The sequence below is a fragment of the Ixodes scapularis genome, unplaced genomic scaffold (genome assembly GCF_016920785.2).
Source record: "Ixodes scapularis isolate PalLabHiFi unplaced genomic scaffold, ASM1692078v2 PGA_scaffold3__209_contigs__length_174095766, whole genome shotgun sequence".
Classification (NCBI taxonomy): domain Eukaryota; kingdom Metazoa; phylum Arthropoda; class Arachnida; order Ixodida; family Ixodidae; genus Ixodes; species Ixodes scapularis.
The window spans coordinates 106,490,131-106,513,748 of record NW_024609868.1 but is presented as its reverse complement, the minus strand read 5'-3'; the positions used below and the strand labels follow the sequence as shown (position 1 = coordinate 106,513,748).

Sequence of the window (23,618 nt, the reverse complement as noted above, 5' to 3'; positions counted from 1 at the left end):
TTGTTTGTTACACGGCGAAAGCTAGTCAGTCATATGTGGCCTTAGTCAGCCCCATTGGACGTCTGGAGTCTTCGCTGTAGATGAGAAATTTAGCCTGGGCAGTACCACAGTTAGGCTGGGCTCTTCAATGTGCGGAATGAAAGCGCTTTGGGGCGATATGCGACCAATCCGCGCGCAATAATTTAGCAGTTACCAAGCCTCAAATGCAATTTGGAGGAAATACTACAGACACAAGCAAATGAGCACTTCGCAGATGAATTATTTACAGTTCCTGGCCTTTAAAAGCCTTAGCTATTCTCGCCTTGCTGTCCTCTCGTTGTTCATTGCGTTGGTGTAAAGCCGGAAAAGCAGTAGGCTGAAGAACTTCAGTGTGCTTGCTGTTATTGCGAGTGCATGAACCTCAGAGCCTAACAAAGTAAAATATGTCTTTGATAAAAAGGCCGAGAAGTCAACAATGCTTTTCTCAGTAAACTTGTTGAGACTGAAGAAGGTAGTCAGTGAGGAAGGTAGCCGCTACAATAGCACGCTGATTGCTCGCAGCGTCGCCTGGAATTTCATCTACGGTGCTGCCATCTCGCTGCGTGGAGAGAGGCGTTCGAACGGGAGACTAGCCAGTCTTTCTAGAGACCATGTTCAGACAAGAGAGCACGTGATCAGTGGATATGGTAAACGAAAAAGGGCGAAGAAAGTGTAAAATATAAACTTCACATGCACAGGGCGGTCGACACTAAAATAATTTCTAAATAGAAATCGGACCTTTGAAATCAAGCCATTAATAATTTAATACAGACTAAATTGGTCACTTAGATATTGATTAGTTTATTACATATAAAAAAAACAGAGTCTCTACTAGTGAAGCAATTGAAACAGTTTACACTAGCATAGCATAAACACAATAAAAAAAATAAAAAAAACATGCAAAAGTGACCCCCTCACTTGCCGTCTCAGACACGTAACATGTCTCTCTATTTCTTATATCTTCTTATTCCGTTCTTTCATGCTCACGTACCATGATCATTTATGGCTTAGTGTCCTCTAAGGTATACCTCCCATACTATTATGTTATCAGTGCAGGTATTTATAATACAACCGGTAACTACCCACACTTAAGAAACACAGAAAAAGAAGGTGTGCTGTTGAACTGAACCGAAGTAGAAACAAGATTTAATTCAGGTAGGAAAGTAGAAAAGGTCAAATCGTTATATAAAGACTTCCTGATACTATGTCTTAACCGTTGCAATGCTTTTCCTGTCGGCATACTTTGGACCACGTACAAAGTGTGCCAAAGTGTGTCGACGGGACACTTCGGCACACTTAGACCTGATGCGCTGCAGCGCATCCGGTTCTAAGAAGTCGCAAAAGGCTTAAAGACCGGTCTGGTCTCTCTCGGTCGTACTCGGTCGCATATATGTGAACGGCGCTCAAGCCGTCCCCCGCTGCGGCACCACAAACGGGAAGACGAAACCCGGCTTTGTTTTTTCTTCTTTTCCTTCCCCCGGTGTTGCCTTCGCCGCCGTGTAGAGGGACGGTTTCCTTGGAGAGCCGATGGTTTTGGGATAGGTTTTTTGGGTCGTCAAGCGAACAAGGCGTTCGTGGTTGCGGAGTGAAGCCGGCGAGAATGGCGGTCCGGTGACGTGAAACCTTCTGAGGCCTCTTGATTGTCAATGCCGCCGCCTTCCTGCTAGTTCACCACCGACGAAAGCCCCACGATGCTCCTTCGACGCCAATGTTGAGTTAGACTCGTCCATACACTTCGGACTTAATTTTTACGGACGTGTTATCTCATATGCTCTCCGTCCGTAGTTTTGTTTTTTCTTTCATAATATGTGTTCTGTTACAACGTTAGTATTGCTGATGCGCGCCGCCTGTTCAAACTTTGTAAATATTGTGTATGTAGTTTTTTCAACTCTGAAGTCGCTGTAGCGCGGCGACCGTTTTCTTTATTGTTTCTTTTGATTTTATTATTGAGTGAAGTTCCGTGTGGAACCTCAGTGTTTTCTCTTTGTTGTGTGTTGCTTGCCTATGCGCAGAACCTTGAAATTTATATTTATATTTTTTTTATTTTGCAGGTAAATATACTGTTTATTGTTTAAACCCCCTGTGTCCGCCTGAGCTCATTCCCTTCTTCCCCGACTTGGGCACACGCGCCAACCGCTCGAGCTGACCGGTCTTAACAAAATTAAATGTCGTCCACAGTCCCTGTAGAAGGCCGGCGGGCGAACCATTAAAGGGATACTCCACTGTTTTTTTCATTGTCTCCGATTTGCTTGAAATTTTGCTAAACTAACCAACAAATATCGAGAAAATAGTATCCCAAATATTGGGTCAAAATATTGTTTTTTTTCAAAGTTATTGAATTTACAGTTTTGGTCCTCGCCGTGTTTTTCACGCTCGAAGTCTCTACTGGCAACAATGAAAAAGTGACGTCAGTGGAAGGCAGGGGTTCAATTTTTGGGCTGTAGATTTTGTTTTAAACTGATTCGAAGCAGTTTCATGGTGTCAAATGAATGCTTGGGAAGCTCGCTGCAGTACCCGCGCTCCAGCACGGAGCAAATGATTGGCATATTCTATTTTTTTGGCTGCTTGCTTGACTGGCAGGTCTGCCTGCCACTGACGTCACGGTACTGAAAAGTGCGCGAATATTTGAATGTTGGTTTTTGGATCATTTTCATTTGCCGATTTCACAATATCTATTATGAATTTCGCGATTCTAAATAGCATACCGGAGAGAGTAAAGGCCGGGGAGTCAGAAAATATAGTTAGTTAAGGTAGCTCAAAAAATCGGTGGAGTACCCCTTTAAGGGGGAATCGCGCCTCTAACCTCCAGTCGGGGGCGACTGTGACAGGCGGCAAGATGCCTTATTCGACTCTGGGTACGTGTATTTTTCTCCTTAAGAAAATCACCCTCGGGCGGCTTAAAAAAAGGCCCCCTCCCCCACCTTTGCCCTCTTTTCCTAAATACCCCGCTTGGGCTCACAGCGTTCGTAGTTTTAAAATGGTCGTGCTTTCAGCGAATAAACTCTAATAAAGCGCATTGAATTCCACTTTCAGCATGTGCGTCTTTGTAGGCCTAGTCTTCAAGGCACTGACTGCGCTTTTACGGTGGAATATACTCTAATATTCGAGTTGAGTACACTATGTTAAACAATGAAGACACAAGAGAAGCCCTGCAATGCCATCTTTCACACACGAACACGCTATAATCATACGTTGTGAATAAAGTCGACGATTAAAAATGTTTTGCGAACATATCGCCTGTCACTGGCACAAATGCAACCTTTGTACTGCCGGCAGTCCACGCAGAGCCTAAGCGTTCCGTCCTTCTTCTTAACCGGCACGACTGGAGAGGCCCACGGACTGCTTGAAGGCTGGATTATGTCGTCGTTCAGCATTTCTTGCACTTGCTCTGGGATGACCTTCCTTTCTTTTAGGGAAACTCAGTACGGCGATCGGTGCATCGGGCGGGCGTCGTCCTCGGTAACGATGCAGTGATTCGCAACGGCGGTTTGGCGCACCTTCGACGACGTCGCAAAGCAGTCATGGTATTCGGCGAGAAGGTTAATTAGCTGTCGTCGTTTCGGGCCCGGAAGCTTAGGGTCAATGTCGAGCTGCGCTGGCGATGTACTGTCTTGCTGAGGTGGCGAGGATTCGTCAGTAATACCGGCGATTTCGGCGGAGCTTCGGAGTTCCTCGACGTGGCCAACGGCTGCACCTTTTGGGAAGTGTTGCGTTTCATTTCGAAAGTTCGTCACAAGGACCACAGTGCGCCCATCCTGAAGTTAAGCCGTTCTTCTTGTGACGCCTATTCTTCTTCCCAGGAGAAATTGAAGGTTGCCTTCCAGAACAACTTCGCCGAGTGTAGCTGCATCGGTCACTACGGGTACGACAACACTCGATCGCGGCGGCAGGTTTACGTGGTCGACAGCTACTCGGACGGCGGCTGACGCTTTTTGGGTTTTTTCTGAAGGCGGAACAGGCTTGCGCAGCGTCAATATGTTCTCGCCAAAGTCGATGACGGCGCCGTATTCACACAGAAAGTCCATGCCGAGAATAACGTCTCTGGAACAGTCTTGTAGAACGACGAACTTCACAGGGCACGTCTCTGGATACGGTCACGCACGGGCTCGCTCGCCGACGCCCATGTCAATATCGCTAAACGTTGTGGGTTGTATTAGATTTATTGTATTATTTAAATGCTGCGTTACTTATACTGGCAGAATAGGTTTACGCAGTAAAGTGGTTTACGCCTGCATCTATATTTTATCAATAAGTAATTAGAGTTTGAAGAGATAATAAAGTCATAAAGATATTTCATTACTCTTGAGTACAACTCAACTACAGACACGTCTCGTTAATATGGAGCCCGTTCATAAGAATACCCAGCAAAATGAACACCATTTTCGAGGACAAACTGGGAAGGTACATGCATTTTTATCTTACTCGTATAGACAACTGATATTATGGGCGATTTTTAAGGGTACGTGGGTGTCCATATTAATGAGACGTCACTGCATTTGGTTTCATTCATTCTGCTGTTAAAATATTTGTGGAAGTTAGTGGTTGTTTGAAGAATAGTCATTCAAAATAACTAATATAAAAAAGCGGTTTCACATTTCTGCAACGTGCATAATTGATAATTTGTAACATTAATTTAGAATACTATTAAAGTTCACTTAAAAGCTAATTTAAAAGAAGTAATAATGAGACTGAAAACAGCGGCACCGATTTTAAAACTTACAAGCACATGGATAGAAGAGGATGCGAAGTACAAATTCTACTAATATTTGCATGCGTATAGAATCAATACAGGGTTTGAGTATTGCAGATACGAGAAACCGCAAGTGCTGAGCGTGTGCGTTAGCGTTGCGTGATCTAAACTGCGGATGCGCTTTGTCGCTAGGCGCCCATCCGCGACCGTAGTTTGTACTCCACTCACGCGCAGTGTGGAATAATGCAAACACAGAGTGCTTGCGTTCGTTGGTATAGGCAATACTAAAACTCACTAATTCCAGAACAGCAACTAGCCTTCGTTACACGCAGCTTTTTTTTTTTTTTTTGTTGCTAGAAAAGAGTTGTACAAAAGATTTAAATTTGACATGCATAAGGATGTACAACATATTCTTGCATGTGGGGGGCACATCCTCTGCTTCTTGCGCAGGGGTTGCGGTGACATCAGAACGATGCCGAGCTCCAATTGGCTTCGGTTGAAAGGATAATGCGTAGACCTCAATGCTAGGCGCCATGGGGTCTACCTACTATTTTTTTCAATGAACCAATAAGAGCTCGGTGCTTCGGCACGATCGTTGCCCCTGCGCCAGAAGCAAATGAACTTGCGGTCTCCCTACCCTTTCACTCTGTGAATCTTTCTGCAATACAATATGTGCCTAAAACATCTATCCTACGGTTATATTGTTCAATTGCCTGTTCTGACGTAGTCTGCGTGATCGTGTATGCAAACATTTAGGTGTATTTCAGGAAACATTATAAATATTTCCGAATTAAATGTGAAACAGCATTAATAAAACAATACTCCGCCTAATTTTTTAATGCCTGAAAGCAGGGCAAAAAGCAAGCAAGGAACAGAGGAAACATGTTCAACAGGCATTTCGGGAAACTTTGCAGCTAAAGTAACATTTGAAGACGCGCTGTTAAGACGTTTTAAAAAAAGCGATGCGATACTTACAGATGTCCAATTTCGTGGGCTATATTCGTGAAAGTAGTGTAAAGAAGAGGAACTTCCACACCAATCCCTACATTTGTGCCCCTCATACAAACCCGTCCGGAGTTCGCGGAACCTGAAAATAAAAACTGGTATGTTGCCAAGCTCTACATACCTGCTAGGAGTTTTTCCATATATCAGAAACAAGCTGTAAAGTGAAGAACATGAAGTCTTCAAATCAAACCGATCGCGGAGCCTATTAAATTTGATGAGATATAGGGTTGAGCACGCGCAGGAGTAGCCAGTCATGAACGTTTTTGTGCGTGTCAAACTTCGCGTCGAATTCGGAACCTCTCTGAGTATTGCTACGTCTTTAAACGCCGAATGGACATTTTTCAGAAAAATGCTGCGGATGCACGTGCCCTCCTTACGCATGCATCGGAGAAAAATCATAATACTGTTACATCGAGTCGGTTCACAGGAGACCACTGGTCAAATCGGTTTAATCACTTCGGAGCCCGGCGTTCGTCTGCCCGGGCACCCCGAGCCTCGAGCGCTCAGTGCCCACGCTCCTCGAGTGGCCTCGAGCTGATAAGCGCTAGTCTGTCAGACGGTACATAACACCTCCTCCAACTAGTTGTGGTACCCTTAGCGTTGCGGAGGTCGTCGGGTTCGGGTGGGCCGGGGGGTACCCGAAGCGGGATTAGTGCCGGCCGTCGAAGGCGCTGACACTGGTTCCTGAAGAGAAGTCGTTGACTTGTCGCCAGCTCCCGGATGCGATCTGGTTGGTTGGGCCTGGCTGTCAGAGCTGTGTGATGGTGGCTGCGTTGAAGCCGAGCTGTCAATCTCGATGTCCCAGACCGGAGGCCACGTGTCCGCTTTTTCTCGCACCTCGGTGTTTGTCCATCGCTTCCGTATATGGTTGCGATGACGGCGCACCAATCCTTGATCAGTGCGGACCATCCATGAACGTAGGCCCATTCGACGTTCGACAACTCCAGTAATCCAACCTTGACTGCTTGGAAACTTCTTCGTCCAAACTGCCTGTCCCACGCTCAGCTCATGCGGGTCCGAGGAACCGGTCGTTATTTCAGGTTCTTCAGAAAGGGAAGAGGAATCGGCTGCCCTCACAGGTTTTTCAAACACAACACACTTTAGTCGTTCTAAAGCTGATGGAATCTCCCGTCCATACATTAGCCAAGCTGGCGTTTTTCCCGTGGCGACGTGAATGGTGCTATGTTGTTTAAACAAAAACCTTGCAAGCGCACACCTTAGTTCTTCCTTCCCTCTCTTGGCGAGAGCGATTTTTAGCTCCTGTACCATGCGTTCCGCCTATTCATTAGTGGCAGGATGGTACGGTGCACTTGTAACCGCCAGGATGCCGTTGTTCCGGTAAAACCTTCTAATTTCCTCGGACACCAGCGCTGCGCCATTGTCCGACACAACTTTCCTTGGCAGGCCGAATGTTGCAAACATGGCCCGTAGTTCCCTAATGACTTCGGTCGAGGTCATATTGCGGATTACCCGCACTTCGAGCCATTTGGTAAACGCGTCCACCACAACCAGGAAGACTTGACCATTGACCGGACCTGCAAAGTCCACGTGAAGGGTGTCCCATGGCTCTGATGGCCTAGTCCAGACAGGGATAGGTTCTTTGGGCGAACACTTTCGGTGCATCTGACAGGTGCTGCATTCTGCAACTGCTGTCTCGTTATCAGTGTCTATTCCGGGCCACCAAACGTAGCTCCGAGCGCATGCTTTCATTGCCACAATCCCGCGATGTCCAGAGTGCATCAGGGCCATCGTGTCTTTTCTTAGCTGTGTAGGAGTCACGATTCGTGCTCCCCAACTTACACATCCCCTGTGGTTCGACAGCTCTGCCTCTTTGGTTCTGTACGCCGAGTACTGCGGTGTTTGTAACCGGTCGAGTGTACCCTCTTGGATGGCTCGGTATACTTTCGCAAGGACGCTGTCGGCTGCGGTCTCTCTCGCCACTTTTTCGGCGGACAATAGTGGACGGGACAAAGCTTCAAACATCAGGATATCTCCTGGAACCTCCGGCTCATTTTCAGTGGTTGACAGCGGAAGCCGGCTAAGAGCGTCCGCATTCTGATGCCGTTTTCCTGGTCGGTATCTTAGCTCGTAGTTATAAGCTGCCAGTCTGACACACCATCGGGTCATCCTCGGTGACAGGACTTGTGGAACAGGCTTCTCAGCTCCGAGGGTGCCTAGCAGAGGCTGATGGTCTGTGTAGATGATCACACTCCGTCCTGCGACGTACTGATGGAAATGGTTGACCCCAAACACAATGGCCAGGCCTTCTCGGTCAAGCTGAGATTAGTTTCGCTCGGAAGTTCCTAGCGTCCTGGACGCGAAGGCAATCGGAGCCTCTCGGCCGTCTGAGTCCTACTGTGCCAGCACGGCACCCACACCATATGGTGAAGCATCGCATGATAACAGTAGTGGTTTCCTTTCATCATAGTGTGCCAGCACAGTGTACTGCACTACTAGTTGCTTCAATTTCTGGAAAGCCTTACGATGTCTGTCCTCCCATCGCCATTCTGCCTTCCGCTCCAGTAGGCTATAAAGCTCTTTCGCTATCGTCGCTCTATCTTGCAGAAATCGGTCATGGAACGCTAAGAGTCCCAAGAAAGACTGCAACTCTGCCTTGTTTGTCGGCTCTGGAGCGTCCACCACCGCGCGAATCTTGTCTTGTGTGGGATGAATTCCCTCCGGATTGATCAGGTGACCCAGAAATTTGACTTCTCTGACCCCGAAGTGGCATTTGGTTTCTTTCAATCTCAGTCCTGCTTTCTCTAGTCTTGTCAGCACCTGGTCTAGTCGATAGGCATGTTCCTCGGCGTTTGCCCCACTGATGATAACGTCGTCGAGGTATGCAGCGACTCCAGGGATTCCTGCTAATGTCATGTCCATGACTTTTTGGAAGATTGCCGGCGCTGCCGCCACTCCAAAGGGAAGTCTTTTTACTCGGAACAAGCCCTTGATGGTGTTGATTGTTAGCATTTCGGCCGTGGTGTCTGTCACTCGCAGCTGTTGGTGCGCCTGAGGGAGGTCCAACGTTGAAAACACTGTGCCACCTCGGAGGTTAGACAGCGCTTCCGTGGGGGTGGGCAGGGGGTAAGCGGCCGGTTTAGCTGCGATGTTCACCGTACTTCGATAGTCCCCGCAGGGTCTCACCGAGCGATCAGCCTTTCTGACCACGACCACTGGTGTAGCCCATGTTGAATGTTGGACCGGTTCAAGAATTCCTTGCTTCTGCAGAGCCATTAGCTCACACTCTACGACAGGGCGCAAAGCGAAAGGTATGGTGCGTGCCTTGAGGAATCTTGGGGTAGTTGGTTCTTTGAGCTCCAGCTAGACTGGCGGACCAGTGTACCCCGTGATGTCGGACTTGAATACTGCCTCGTGTGCTTGAACCACCTTCCGGACCTCTTGGCCTGGCGAAAGATGGTGCAACCCGCTGACTTGTATCTTCAGCGCTGGGAACCAATTTCTACCCATCAAGTTGCACACAGTTCCACTTGTCACCATCAACCGAAGAAGGTAGTCTTTGGACTTATGTCTTACTTTGACTTCCGCAGACCCGAGAACACACAATCCTTCGCCCGTCCACGTTCGAAGTGTGACATCCTCTTTCAGCAAGCGAGGAGGCTTAGATGGCCAGGTCTCGCGGTATGTCTCTTCACTAATAACTGTGAATGCTGCTCCTGAGTCGACTTCGAACTCCAATGGTCTTCCCTGGACCTTGAGCGTTACGAGGTATTTGGGTACGATACCTCTTGCGTGTTGCACGTTCAATTCCTGTAAGTCGAACCGGTCGTTTTGATCACAACCACTGACCTGTGCATCGTAGGCATAGTCGTCTTCATCGTAGCTCATGTGATGGGTTGAGCGTCGTGCGCCCGCCCTCGCTTTGTTGCGACATGCTTTCTCAATATGTCCTATCTTCCTGCAGAACCGGCAGGACACCTTACTGAATGGGCAAGCGTCTTGTCTGTGCTTTCCAAGGCAACGGTAGCATTGCGGCTCCGCTTGCACTTTTTCCGCCTCCGAGGGGCGTTTTGCAGGTTCCGCTGATGTAATCTTATGTTGGTCGGCCGTGGGGGCTTTAAGCTCCTGCTGCTGTTGAACGGCGCTTTCAAGTCGTGTTGCCATGTCGTAAGCTTGCTTGAACGTCAGCGTTTTTTCTGCGAAAAGCATTTGCTGTAGAGACGCTCATCTTGCACGCCACAGACTAAACGGTCTCTGAGCATCACGTCCAGTGGTAACATGGTTGGGTTCTATACCAACGGTTCGACGGCTGTTGATGCTCCAGCGCTTGTTGTTGCCACCGCCGGCCTTGTCAAAACGCCGAAATCGCAGTTGGCAGATAATTTATTCAAAGCAGCCACATAGGTAGCGATTGACTCGCCGGGCTGTTGATCGCGGCGTTGGAATTTGCTTCGGTTGAACAGTTCCGAAGGCTGTGGGTCGTAATGCTGCTGGAGCAAGGACATGATGTTTTCAAAGCTCACCTCTCGTGGCTTATTCGGGGCCGTTAGGGCTTGTACGGTCTCGTAGGTTTCCGCACCGCACAGGGTCAGTAGCAGAGCTCTCTTTTTCGTGGGGTCCATGATATCGTTTGCTTGGAGGAAGAAATCCAAGCGCTCCGACCAGGCTGTCCATCCTGTTCCTTGAAACTCCTCGAGCTTACCTTGTGTCATGGTCATGCTTGAACAACCGAGAACGTTGCCGGTTTAAGTTGTCGCCCGCCTCGTCGCCAATGTTACATCGAGTCGGTTCACAGGAGACCACTGGTCAAATCGGTTTAATCACTTCGGAGCCCGGCGTTCGTCTGCCCGCGCACCCCGAGCCTCGAGCGCTCAGTGCCCACGCTCGTCGAGTGGCCTCGAGCTGATAAGCGCCAGTCTGTCAGACAGTACATAACAAATACAATTGGTGGAAGACGTTGCGCAGCCTTTCCGGCGACAGAAGAACTAATTTATTATTCTCTGGTGAATTCGCCTTGCCAGGAAAAAAGGTTTTATGAGCTTGTTAGCAGTCTGGGCTTTTTCGGTTGGTTTACTATTCCTCTAAATTTAATTTAGTGCGATCGTTCCTGGCGGTAACAAATTTCGTGCGGCTCTTACAGTGTGCAGTCGCGATACATTTTAGCAGAATTTCGTGCTGCTTCTCGTTTTATTTGTAGCAAGATTGGCAATTCTAGAATTGAAGATTTCTATTACTATAACTATGCGTAAGTCACTAGAACGGTTTGAAATTGTTGCCCACATACAAGGCGGAGACAAAAATTAAGAGTGGTTCAATTCGAGCCTCCATCGTTCGTACCGCAAAATACTGAGCAATAGCCAACTAAAAATTTGAAGATTATCACGAACAATAGGGGATGGGCACATGTGAGGTCATCAGTTTGACATTGCCATGCGCGTCACTGAGCGAGTGCGTACGTAGGCGAATGGTTACCGTGCTTGGCTGTCGCGCGAAGGGTTTGGGTTCAATTCACGGCAGCGGAATGTTCTTTTATTGATTCTTTCTACTTGGCGTTCTCGCGAATTCGAGACCTTTTTTAACTGGTCAAGTTACGAACGTTCTACGCGCTGAACATTTTAGGCTGAATGTACCAAGAACCCACGCGGCTACAAAGCTGCCCCGCGTGGCAAGCCGCAGTCATTTTCGCTCCAGCGCTTGATCCAGTTGTTTCGCCGACATCGACGCCTGCGACGCTAACTTACTTCTATTTTGTTTTGGGCACAAGTTCGCGCCATTAAATTGTTCGTTTCTTCAGTTATTCTTCGCCTGATCATTTGTCATTCGTGACAGTTTGGTGGAGGTGCGGGGTACTGGTTTTTATGCCCGTGAAGCGTACCCCTCCGAAGACACCGCGGTCGAGTGAGGTGCTTAGGCCCGGAAGGCTATCCTTCGCAGAAGACACCGACGCCCAAGCAAGCCGCCGTACCACAGGCCAAACCCCGGAATTCGGATTCCTGCCACAGAAAGCAAGGAAGAAGACCGCGACTATGACCACTCCACCCGTCGTTATCCTACCCGTCGCTGCTCGTACGCCCGCATCCTTCCATGGTGAGCCTTATGAAGACGTTGAGCACTGGCTACAGCAGTACGAGCGAGCGGCACAGCATAAGCAATGGATGAACGAACAGCGCCTGCAGAGTCTTTACTTCGCGCCCGAAAGAACGGCCAGGCACTCTTTGGAGAATCGCGAAACTCCTTTGACATCGTGGACCGCCAGCAAAGACGCGCTGAGACGGACATTCACCAACCAGTATCGACGGGAGAGAGCCGAGGACCTTCTTCGAATGAGGACCCAGGGCGCAAACGAGACTATCACCATTTTCGAGGATGTTTTGCGCCTGGTCGCTCGCCACCGACGACCAAAAACTGCGGATCCTAATGCGAGAAGTAAAGGATGACATCTTCGGTTGTCTTGTCCGCAACCTCTCATCCACCGTAGAAGATTCTGTCAAGGAAGCCACGAAAATGGAACGTGCCCTCCTCACAAGAGCCAGCCACTACCATCGGCACTCGAGCATCGCTGCTTCTTCTGTTTTGGGCTACGACATCAGCCCTAGCATCTCCGGCATTCGCGACATCATCCATGAAGTCGTCCGGGAAGAGGTCCGAAAGATGCTCCCCGCTGCGTTTAGCCCGTCCTCGCTATCGCTCGCCGAGGTTGTCCTAGAGGAGGTTCATCGAGCCGTCCAGCCTGAAGTTTCCATCAGCACGACGACGCCAGAGGAACTAACGTTGAGCTACGCTGCTATGGCCCGACGACCGCCGCAAGCTAACCGCCAGGCCATGGCACCACTCCGACGAGACCCTCCGATGCCGCAGTATCGTCGGCGTCAGGAAGGACAGGTCCAGTACGTCCGTCCGGAGCGACCCTCGCCGAGGAAGGCCGACGTGTGGCGGACGGCCAAAAGCGACCGCTGTGCAACCACTGCGGTGAGGTTGACCACGTCTCCCGGAGGTGCGCATATCGTCAAATGAGTCTACGAGCGTTTGCGCCAAACCACCCTCGCCCGAGGTACGGCGAACGACCTCGCGACATTGAGGAATACCTCCGTCGCCCTCCGTCACCTGCGCCGACAGCACCACGAAGTTCCCGTTCCCCATCCCCCCGACGTTACCCATCGTCCTTCTGTCGGTTGCGCCGTGACAGCTTGTCTTCCAATTCCCGCCGGGAAAACTAAGCGCGGCAACTCACGGAGGTGAACTTGCGGTTGAGGAACGACGTAAAGAGCCTCCACGAACGCCGGAGCGCTCCAACTCTCCCGAAGGCCACGCATTGCAGCGACGCTTTGGCAACGATGCCCAACAACTTAAACGTTGTTATCGACGGCCACGACGCATCGGCAGTGTCAAGCCGATCCTGAAAGTTGATATCATCAGTTCGACGTCTGTGGACTGAACGCCGAGTTGTTGTTTTGGGGAGTTACATATGGGACAGGCGGTGTTCCCCTAGACACTCCCTATTTCTTAGAGTGTAGAATAACGCAAAGCAAGGGGCATAAGTTGACTCTCTGTGGAACAAGGTGAGCTCGGCGACTGTTGGCGTCTTCGTTTGCAACCACCTTCACTGCCATAGCGATATTGGTGATGCGCATGTCAAACCACCAAGATGATAATTAGAGGATTATCGGTTGACACTGGGACACATGGTGCCATCGGTGATGGCTCGCGTCTTGGGTCACGATTCCTTTCATGACTGGCGGTACTGCCATTGCGATGTCGCTTATGCGCGGAGAAACTGAACACAAGGCGATCATCGGTTGACACACTCGGTAAGAACGTAGTACGGTAGACACACAGACTAATACCAGGCATCAGAGTCGTTGCAACGGTGCATTTCGCGGTCACCATAGTCACGGGCTTACCGTCGTGACGCTCAAATATGCTCAAGCAGACTCTGACGACTCTTGCGCATCCAGCGTGCCCGGTGTACGTAGCACCATTTTGGAACTTGGCGGTTTATGACGGCTTAGCTTACTTATTTGACAAAACAAAAGCTGGAAACCAGCGTACTGCTCTGCGTTCTTGGGAGAACCTACTATGGACGCCCTGTGGTTGACATAGGTTCACAATTTTGGGTAACTTACTGGGCCGCGTGGGGCATGCGTGGGCGCACAAATACTGCTTATCAAACAGCGCGTGCAGGGTGTGCGAAAGAAAATATTAAAGAAGGCACAAAGCCTAGATAAGCTCACAAAGACAAGGTGGAATAACTTTCCTCCCGTCAGCCCCAGAACTAAGGAAGACGTCTTGTTGCTCCCTGCTTCTTGGATCCTCTTGTGGGTGTGTCAGTAAAATAGTGGAAAATACGCTGTTGCTATTTTTCCCTCCCTTTTTCTTATACTGTGCAGTCACAACCTGTGACACGAAGAGCTCGACGCTCTCCGCAGTAGACGCAGCTGAATCAAGGCCATCTGGGTCACTAGACAACACGCTGACAGTGGCGACAGGCACTTGCCAGGAACATAACGCACCGTGAACTGGTACCGCAGCAGCCGGTTGCAAAACCGCTGGACGCGACGAGGCATGAGGTAGAGTTTGGGTGAGCCCAGCAACCGGACCAGCGGATGGTGGTCGGTTTCCACAACGAAGTTCACATCGAGCTGAAGATTTTTGAACCTCTGGACGGCCCACTTGACTTCCAACGCTTCCTTGTAGATTTAGCTGTACCGCTGTTTGGCAGCATTCAGTGACAGCGACGCAAAGGCAACAGCTGGTCGGTCACCAGATGTTTTCTCCTGCAGGAGGACTGTGCCAGGGCCATACAAGCTCGTGCCTGCAGAAACGGTTGTGGGATCCTCTGTGTGCTAGGACGAGCCCAATCGGCGAAGTGGCGGCGGACAGGTTCAGCGAGAAATGTTCGATGAGGTTCAGCCTCCCCAGGATCCCCCGCACGCCTTGCACATCTGTCAGAAATTACATACCTGTGATGGCTGGGGATCTTGTCGGGGTCTGCTGCTATGCCGCTGGTTCTCAACTCCACATCGAAGAGGTTGACGGACGGCACCCCGAGGCGGCACTTGGAGGCATTCAGCGGAACCTCCAATTGCTGCAGTCTCTGAAGGGCAACTCGGAGTCTCCTGTCGACCTTAAAACGGTCTCTGCAAAACACCAGGATGTCTTCTACCACGCTGACAGATATTTTAATTCCCTCGAGAATCAGTGAGATCGGATGCTGGCACACCGCTAGGGCCGACGTAATTACGAAGGACAGTTAGCGATAACAATGCTACGAAGTACAGTTGATGAGGCGACGAAGGACTGATGGAATCTAAACGTTTATTGGGGCAAACTTGTGCCCAAAACAAAATATCAGAAGGGTAGCGTCGTACGCGTCGATGGCGGCGTAACTGCAGGATCAAGCGCTGGGGCGAGACTGACCCTGACTCGCAACGTGGAGCCCCTTATGTACACGTTTGGACTTCTGGAACAACCGGTGTAGAAGGTTTGGTGCGTGGAAAGGTGTTCTCGAATTTACCAGAACTTGACATTGACAAAAATGACAAAAAAGTGCGTCCGTCTTTTTAGGCACAGTTGATAGCCTCCCGCTGCCTTGGGAACTCCGACGAGGCCGGTGCACCATGCAATATATAAGTGCTGTTCAACCTTCTTTTCGGAGAGCGCCCGAAGTGCTGCTAGCGGGAATCGCACGCAGATGACAGCGATATTGGCCATAGTACGGTCAGAGTTACGGTCTAGATCAGTGGTCTAAACTTATTTGGGTGGGGGGGTCAGAGCAGCCGACACCGGAAAGGTCGAGGGCCAACGTAAGACGAGGGAAGGGGGCGGGGAAGTTCAAAAGATTTCAAAGACAAGAGTCCTCATGCTCCATGACATTTGTAAACTCACAGCTTTGCCTGTGACAAATTTAGATATGATTTGTTTATATGAATAAATTGGGACGTGACCTTATGTGATAGGTAACAAGAATTAAAATGACACAACCCTGCCAGCGTGCAGGATCTTTTGTTTAATAGATCCGTTCAGCAAGTCCAGTGTTGTTCTCGCTGCTCAATTCACTCAGGAATTAACCAAGCTGAACATGCGTCTAAAAAAAAACAATCGCTTAATCTGACAGTTCTTGCTTTCCTGGCGATTTTTATTACAAGACTCTGAACAAATACTCGTCTTTCAATGGTGGTATTGCGTTTAAAGTGAAAAAAGAATGCCGAGCTGGTAGCGTTATCCTTCGCAGTTGCTCCTGCAGATCGAGAGTTCGCGCAGCCGAGATGCATTTTTCAACGAGAGCTTGCGCTTGAAGCATAGTAGCGAAATCGCTGTTCATTACAAAAAACCGTGAAGCAAAAAAATAAAGCGAAACAAAGGCCAAATGAAGACAGATAAGTGAAAACTATGCGAATACGTTGAAAGAGCGGAGCTACTTTTCGAGCGAAAACGAGTCGACGAGATGAGATCACCGTGGCGGATGACATTTCTAGCGCTCGAGACATGAGAACCAAGACTCATTGCTGGTTGCCTGCGGGCCGCGTGTTTGAGACCCCTGGTTTAGATCAACGTAAGAACATCCGCTATCTGTGGGTTGATCGATTGTACTGTAGTCGAACAAAACAGTTCCCTAAAACAGTGAAATTTGAATTAGTATAGCAACCAAGGAGCATATGTCATACTGCTGCGAAACTCGGGGAGGCCTGAGTGACCGGTCGCGTCTTCGTTCAGATCCACTTCCAGTATAGACAACATGCTTTTGCGATATTGCTGATGCACAAAGTCACGAACCAAAAGGCCACATGAGCATTCTGTTAACTGGGGACTTCAACCTCCACATCTATTGGAATTCTGCTGATCCGATGCCAACAAACGAGACAGAGGCCAAGTTCCTGGACTGGATGCAGTATGCGAACCTCACACAGATTGTCCGCTTCCCAACGCACGTCCGTGGCAATGTTTTGGGTCACACCCTAGACCTATTTCTCTGCCGGAACCCTGCCCAATTACTATCTGTGTCTGACACTCCCCCGCTATCTAACTCTGACCACATTGGAATCTCCTCCTCCAGGAACTTGAGCTGCACAAGAAAACGAATAATCTCAAAGCAGGCAATCTTGTTTAACAAGGACGGACGTGACTCACTGGAACGCTCTGTTGCCCTGGCTCCTTGGTTTCACTGCACGGACTTTCTGACGGACTACAACCCATGGGACCTATTCTATGATATGTTCTGGGCTGCATGCAGAGACTCTACGCATACTATGATCTCTTCCAAACACAAGAAAGGCAAACCATGGATAACTGGACTCATCAAGCAGCTATCAAGCAAGACTAGGCGCTTCTTCAAAAGGGCCTCAAAAACACAGGATGCAACTCATTGGGCGGCATACAAGGATCTCTTGAGACAGCTGAAAAGGGAGATAAGAGTATCCTATCGGAATTACCTCTGCGACATGGCAAGCCAGGCAAGAACATGCCCCAGACGTTTCTGGCAGTTCTACGGATCATTACGACGTAACAGTGTTGCTACCCAGTTTCAAATAGGAGGTACATACACTGACAATGCTCAGGTCATCGCCAACTCCTTTGGCCAACACTTCAGCGATGCGGTGCCCGCGTTTAACAACTCCTGCCCTCCTCCCCAAGTTGAAAGTCCCCCTGCTGAGAAGCACAACCGCACAGAGTCAATTCCTGCGTTCGTCCCTCCACCCGTTACCACCGAGGACGTTGCGGCTGCCATCTCCCAGCTGAAACCTGGCGCCTCCCCTGGCCCAGATGGCATTCCCCCCTTCCTGCTGAAGGCCTGCGCTGCGGCACTCTCGTCCCCATGGGCAAACCTATACATCTACTCCTTTTCCAGGGCACTCAACCCTGATGTCTGGAAGCTAGTGCATGTGACCCCTGTCCACAAAGGAACGGGGAAACCACTGAACTCTCTCGAAAGTTACCGGCCAATAAGCCTCACCTGCATCCTCTGCAAAATATCTGAAACCTTAATTTGTAGTAAAATCTCCACGCACCTAGAAGTCAACAACCTTTTATGCAGCTCTCAACATGGCTTTAGGAAGGGGCGGAGTTGCGAAACTCTGCTCTCTTTCCTGCACCACGACCTGAGCAGTGCCCTGGACAGCTCGAAGGAAGCAGATGTGCTGTCCATAGACTTCTCGAAGGCCTTCGACAGTGTGAACCATGACCACATCCTTACCAAGCTCCCAGGCTTTGGGATCTCCGGAGCAACCCTTAAATGGGTATCGAACTTCCTGGGTAATCGCCGTCAGCGAGTTAACTTCCACGGTGCCTTTAGCCAATGGCACAATGTCAGAGTGGGTGTGCCTCAGGGCTCTGTTATAGGGCCACTCCTCTTCAACCTCTACATCAACGACCTTGCGTTCGACATACAATCTAACATTCTTCGATATGCAGATGATCACATACTTTACCGCATAATCCACTTCTCTCACGACCGCCAAATCCTGCAGTCCGATCTGCACAAGATCTGCAGGTGGTCAGAAGTCAACGGACTGCTCCTCAACTTAGACAAAACTGGGTACCTTAAAATATCAAGAAAAACGAAACCCGTCGACGTCGTCTACAATGCACAAGGGAAGCGCATACACGAGGTCACAGACACTAAGATTCTTGGTGTTTGGTTCGACAAGACCCTGTCCTTCAGAAGGCACGTTGACTACGTCTGTAAAAGGGCGAGCAAACTGAGAGGCTTCATAACCAGGACAACAAGAGAGATGCCAAGCCATGCCTTTTGTACACTGTACACGGCTCTTGTACTGCCGGTTTTGGAGTATTGCTCCTCTGTCTGGAGCCCCCACCAGGTTGACCTACAGAGGATACTAGAGTCGACGCAAAGAAAGGCCACAAAGACAGCACATCTACTTGCAGGACAAGAGGGCAGCAAGCTACCCTATGAAAGGCGGCTGCCATCCCTCCGGTGGTCCAGACTTGATAAACGTCGACCGTTCTTCGGACGGGTCCTCCTCTACAGGTACCTACATGGTGTCTGTCCCACCCCCATGGTTACTTGAGGAGGTCTAGGCGAGACCCCTAGAAACTTGAACAGCGCTTTGCCCGCATCCCTCTTTGTCCAAGCGCCTACCCTGTGGAATCACTTACCAGATGCTGCTCGCCAGGCCCCAAGCGTAGACGAATTTAAAGATCTGGTGCGGAATCACCACGACACCTACTCTCTTCATTAGACTAAGTATTCTCACCCTTGTGTAAATTACATTCCAACATCTCCATTTCATCTGTTAACGTATGGCCGAGGAGGAAATCAGCATATGTATGCACGGGCTTCTGCCTTTTGATTGCCTCAGGCTCTCGGTCGTATGGTTGTTTTAGCCAATGAACACCTTTGAACCTTTGAACCTTTGTTTATCAGATGATCGTCGGTTTACACTCGGACACATGGAGACATCGGCGACCGTTCGCATAGTCGTTCGAGACCCCTTTCAGGGCAGATAGCAGTGCCTGAGCGATGTTGGTTGTGCGTGGAGAAACAAAAACAGGGCGATTATCTGTTGACGCATTCGGCAAGAACGGTGTACATTAGGCGCACAAAGAAATATTCGGCACGACAGTCTCTGCTATGCGGAGTTTAAAATTTGTCATGGACAGGCTGCAGCCCTAGAGTCATAAACGTACTCGTATCATCGGGCATATACGGCTGCTCGTGAACTACTCCCATGCTACAAGCCAGTGCCCCTCTGGCCTAACACCGCCGGCAATGCCATGCGCATTGTACGTAGCACGATTTTGAAACTACGCTGTATATGACCGGCCTCGTTCACTGATCTTCCCAAATTAAAGGCAGAAACTGTGCAGCAGGCAAAATGAGTGAAGCAGCGGAAATGATCGTCGTCTTTGGAAGAATTGGAAAAGGAGGGTATTATGGATGGCCTGCGTTTGACCTCCAGGGTTGGTTCTCGGTGGTATTATCCGTTAAATATTTTGGAATACGTGGGTGCACAAATGCTGCTTATCAATTTAGGCATGCAAAGTGCCTCCCTCTCATATTAAATAAAATAAGAAAATAAATGCACGAGGAGGAAACATCCCTCCCTTAGCCTGGAAAGGAGGACGTCGTCCTGTTCCTCCAATGTTTCTCGGTTCCACTTGAGGCCGCGTCAGATGAGGAGAGGAAAACGCACCGTTCCTCCTTTTCCCTCCGTTTGTGCTTAGAGTGTGCTTTCGGGCTGCTTTTCTTGGTCACCAATAGAGGAGAAGTGCGCTTTGTGCCCTTTCCACTCCTCCTCTTCAGCGCGCTCTTTGTGCACCAGTCCAAACCCTCTTAGAGGGGAAGGCCGGAAGTCTACGCGCGTGACGTCACACTAGTCGGCCTAAACGAAGCCGATGCGCGCCGCCGGGCAGCGCTCAAGGATATCAATTACTCCAGTTTTTCGGCACAAACACGTGTTTATTGACTCGCGCGGTAGATATCTCGAACAAAACGGTAGTCATTTTTCATGCTAGGATATCCACATCATTTTTTGCTGACGTGGCCAGTTTTCGTTTCTTAGATTTGTTTTTTTGTTTCTACAACTTTGTCGTTGAGCTTCCGGCAAGCTTTTAGTAGAATGTTTGTAGACCAGTACAACACATGCTTCAGCACGACCTTACTCGTGTGGCCTTGTTCACACACATCTAAGTCGAAGCAATCCTCGTCGACCAGCAAGTCCAGTGTGAGGTCCGTGACTAGCTGGCGTTGGTTACTCATCGCTAAGAAGCAGACCAACTTCGACGTTTCCTCCACAACTTCGTAGTTGTGTGCAACGGCATTGAATCCGGCCATTGCTGGGTACAGAAGGTCTCTATCACTGTCTGTGACAGTGATAGAGGTGGCAGCTGCGATCGTGCGGTCTGCTGTCAGAAAATTTTTACAGTTCTCTCATTTTGGCTTCTTCACCATCGCGTACACCGCATGTCCGGCCACACAGGCTAGAACGGGGACGATGTTTTTTATTTTTATTTTTGAAAGGGCATCTTCTGTTCCTACTATGTTGTAGCTAGGGCGCGGCGCGTCTCGGCTGTTTTTGCATTTCTTCCCATTACTCATCTCTCTGTTATGGAAGCTTTGCCAAACGGTGTAAACGTGTTCTGCAGCCGCAGCTTGTTTTCCCCTTCGTAAAGCCGTCGTCATGACACATTGTATTGGGAGCCTGCCAGCCGCCGGTACCTTCCGCAGCGGTCTTCTAAAGAGTCCGTCCTAAATTTCCCGAGGAGGACGTAGGACAGGTTGAGCTCTTCGAAGCAGTACCTGCATACTTCGAGAAGCGCGTAAGTTGTAGTGATGCAAGACTATCGATAAATCGGCTATCGATGATATCGATAGTTTTTCCAAAACTATCGATAGTGACGGATAGCTATCGATAGTCTTCAATCGATAGTACCATAGATAGTTTCTCGATAGTCAACTGGCGATAGTACTATCAATAGTTTTTCGATAGTCGACTATCGATAGTACTATCGATAGTTCTGCACCACTAGAGCGAGCACAGTTGCCACACCGCCGCTCGCCTTCCTTCCTCGTCTCTTCGGCCAAACTCCTGCCTTTGTCATCACTGAATGCTGAATTAAAGTTGGGATGGTAAGTGCTTGGGCTAGTTGATGTCCCATTTAAAAAAAAAAAATGAAGCGAGAAAAAGAGAATATGTAGCGACGCAAACTACTAGTGTCGCAAAACTATCGATAGTAAACCGTTAACAGTAGTATCGATAGGTTTCGTATAGTCAACTATCGGTAGTTTTCCAATAGTCGATTAACAATAATTTTCCGATGGTCGACTATCGATAGTACCATTCATAGCTTTTCGATAGTCGACTATTTATAGTACTATCGATAGTTTTTCGATAGTCGACTGTCGATAGCACTATCGATAGTCTTTCGATAGTCAGCCATAGATAGCACTATCAATGTTTTTTTTTAAAATATCGATAGTCAGAATTCTGGCGATTATCGATAGTACTACTGATAGTTTTGCATCCCTAGTAAGTTGACTGGTGTTGCGCGGTTTGAGTTTGGTCGGTCAATTTGAAGTTGTTTGCATTTTTCTGCCATTCATCGAACTAGCCTAAAATGCTGTATAGAAAATCCACCTTCTCGTCTACAGCCGGGCGCAAAGGTTCTTCGAACCGGTCTTGATATTCACAATTTTCCACACCGTTACTATAATATCAATTAAAGTGGCGGTCTCCTTGAAGAAACTTCAGTTTGTGTTTCTCTCCAATGGCACGAAGGGCACTAGCATGAGGGATGTCAAGTTTCTGGAGAGCAACTTTCACGTTCTGCTTCTCAATGCTCGAAGAGCAAAGGGCTTTCCTCACACTCTGTATTCATAACACAGCAGTTAGTCGCTTTCCAAGTCGAAAGCGGCTTTGATGGTTTTAAACGACGCACACAGCATGCGCCGCTGGCCTGCCGTGTTACCCTGAAGCTCGGGAAAGGAGAAGCATTGATCGTCTTGCTTCAGCCAATCATTGCGTATGCACTTGATTATGTGTACAGTGCCGATCACCAAAAATCAGCGGCCGGTTGGGACCAGACGGATGTGAGTAGCAAAACTCGTTTGAACGACGCGTTGTTGTACCGGGCATGTCGTGGCTGTCCATTGAGCTTTTAAAGACAGCCACTTTAGCTTTTCGATTTACTGCAGTGTTAACCGTTAGGACGCACATCGCCCGGTAGCCGAATTTCTCGAGCCCGCAAATCACGTCTCTAAGCACCTTTTGCAGAAACTCTGCTTTGGCTTCGTGCACGGGTACGATGTGAACGTCTTCCTTAAATTGGTACTTTATGCTTTGCACCATAAACACGAACGCACTATTCGCTGATCCTGTGGAATTAAGTGCGACAACTACATTGCTACCTCCTTTATAATCCAAAAACGATTTGATGGGGCCCTCGTCGACCATCGAGGTCACATAACGTTGGTCATCGTTCAAGTCAGAGATCCTTTTTGCCATGTAGCTGAGGAAATTTGAACTTTGCAGCTTTTGTAGAGGGTTCATTCCAAACGAGGAGCATACCGATCGGATGGTCCTAGGGTGTGGCAGAACAATGCTTCGACAGCCACGAAAGTACTGGTATGCATGAGGCAATATTGTGAAAAGAATGCATGCCAACAACCATAAAATCCACTGCATAACGCCTTCGCTCTTTCTTAGAAGAAATCAGCTTCAGTTGCTCGGCGAGCAGTTGGATGACCGCTGCTTGGTCTTCACTTTGCGTTAAATGCTGCTTGTGAAGCAGGAAACGAATAATGGCACAAATATCGTTGTGCGAGCTTTCGGAGCTTGAGTCGAGATCGTTGTCCCAATTTTCGACACTCTCGAGGAGTTCTACAGCTCCCCTTTTGCTGCTTGCGATGCTTGGCAGGAGCAAGTCGGAGACCAACCTTGTGACCTGAGTCTTCGCAAAATGCAGAGTTATTGTAAGGTCAGGCTTGACGATGATCGAGTATTATATCAAACAGGCCTCAGTCTCAACATTGTGCATCAGAGTGAGGTGTTCATTGCCTTCAATAACATCCCAGAATGCCGATTACACGTTTTTCAATTCGTCGGACAAGTCTTTTAGGCTCAGTATTCGGTCCGCTTCTTCTTCATTGCGAAATGAATCGATCGACACTGCAAGCGCTCTTTCCATTGCAGAATCCTCTTGACGCAATTGATTGGTGTCCGGGCCTTCTTTTCTTGCATGGTGTTTTGATAAATAATCTGGACAGCCAGAGAACTTTGATGGCACTGGGCCTGGACGAAGGCACACCGTAGACAGCGGCGCAGTCACCGTCCTGCTGGTAACTTCGTCGACGTGAGACACCTCCCGAAGAACGTCGTCGTCGTAGAAGTGACGCTGGCACATTATAAAAAGAGATAACCTTCGCATAAACAATAGCGACTTACCATTAAACGCTACACGTCGCCGTTATCGCCTATTCCCAAAACCCTTG

General features: G+C 49.0%; 1 protein-coding gene across 1 annotated transcript in view; it reads right to left on the bottom strand.

The window, feature by feature from the left end:
• LOC115313160 (venom metalloproteinase antarease-like TtrivMP_A) overlaps nt 1–23,618 on the bottom strand; it is an 89,652-nt gene that overhangs the window by 23,510 nt on the left and 42,524 nt on the right. The window contains exon 10 of the mRNA XM_040211616.1: nt 5,684–5,795. Within this exon, the coding sequence (XP_040067550.1) occupies nt 5,684–5,795 (112 nt within the window). The remainder of the gene's footprint in view (nt 1–5,683; nt 5,796–23,618) is intronic.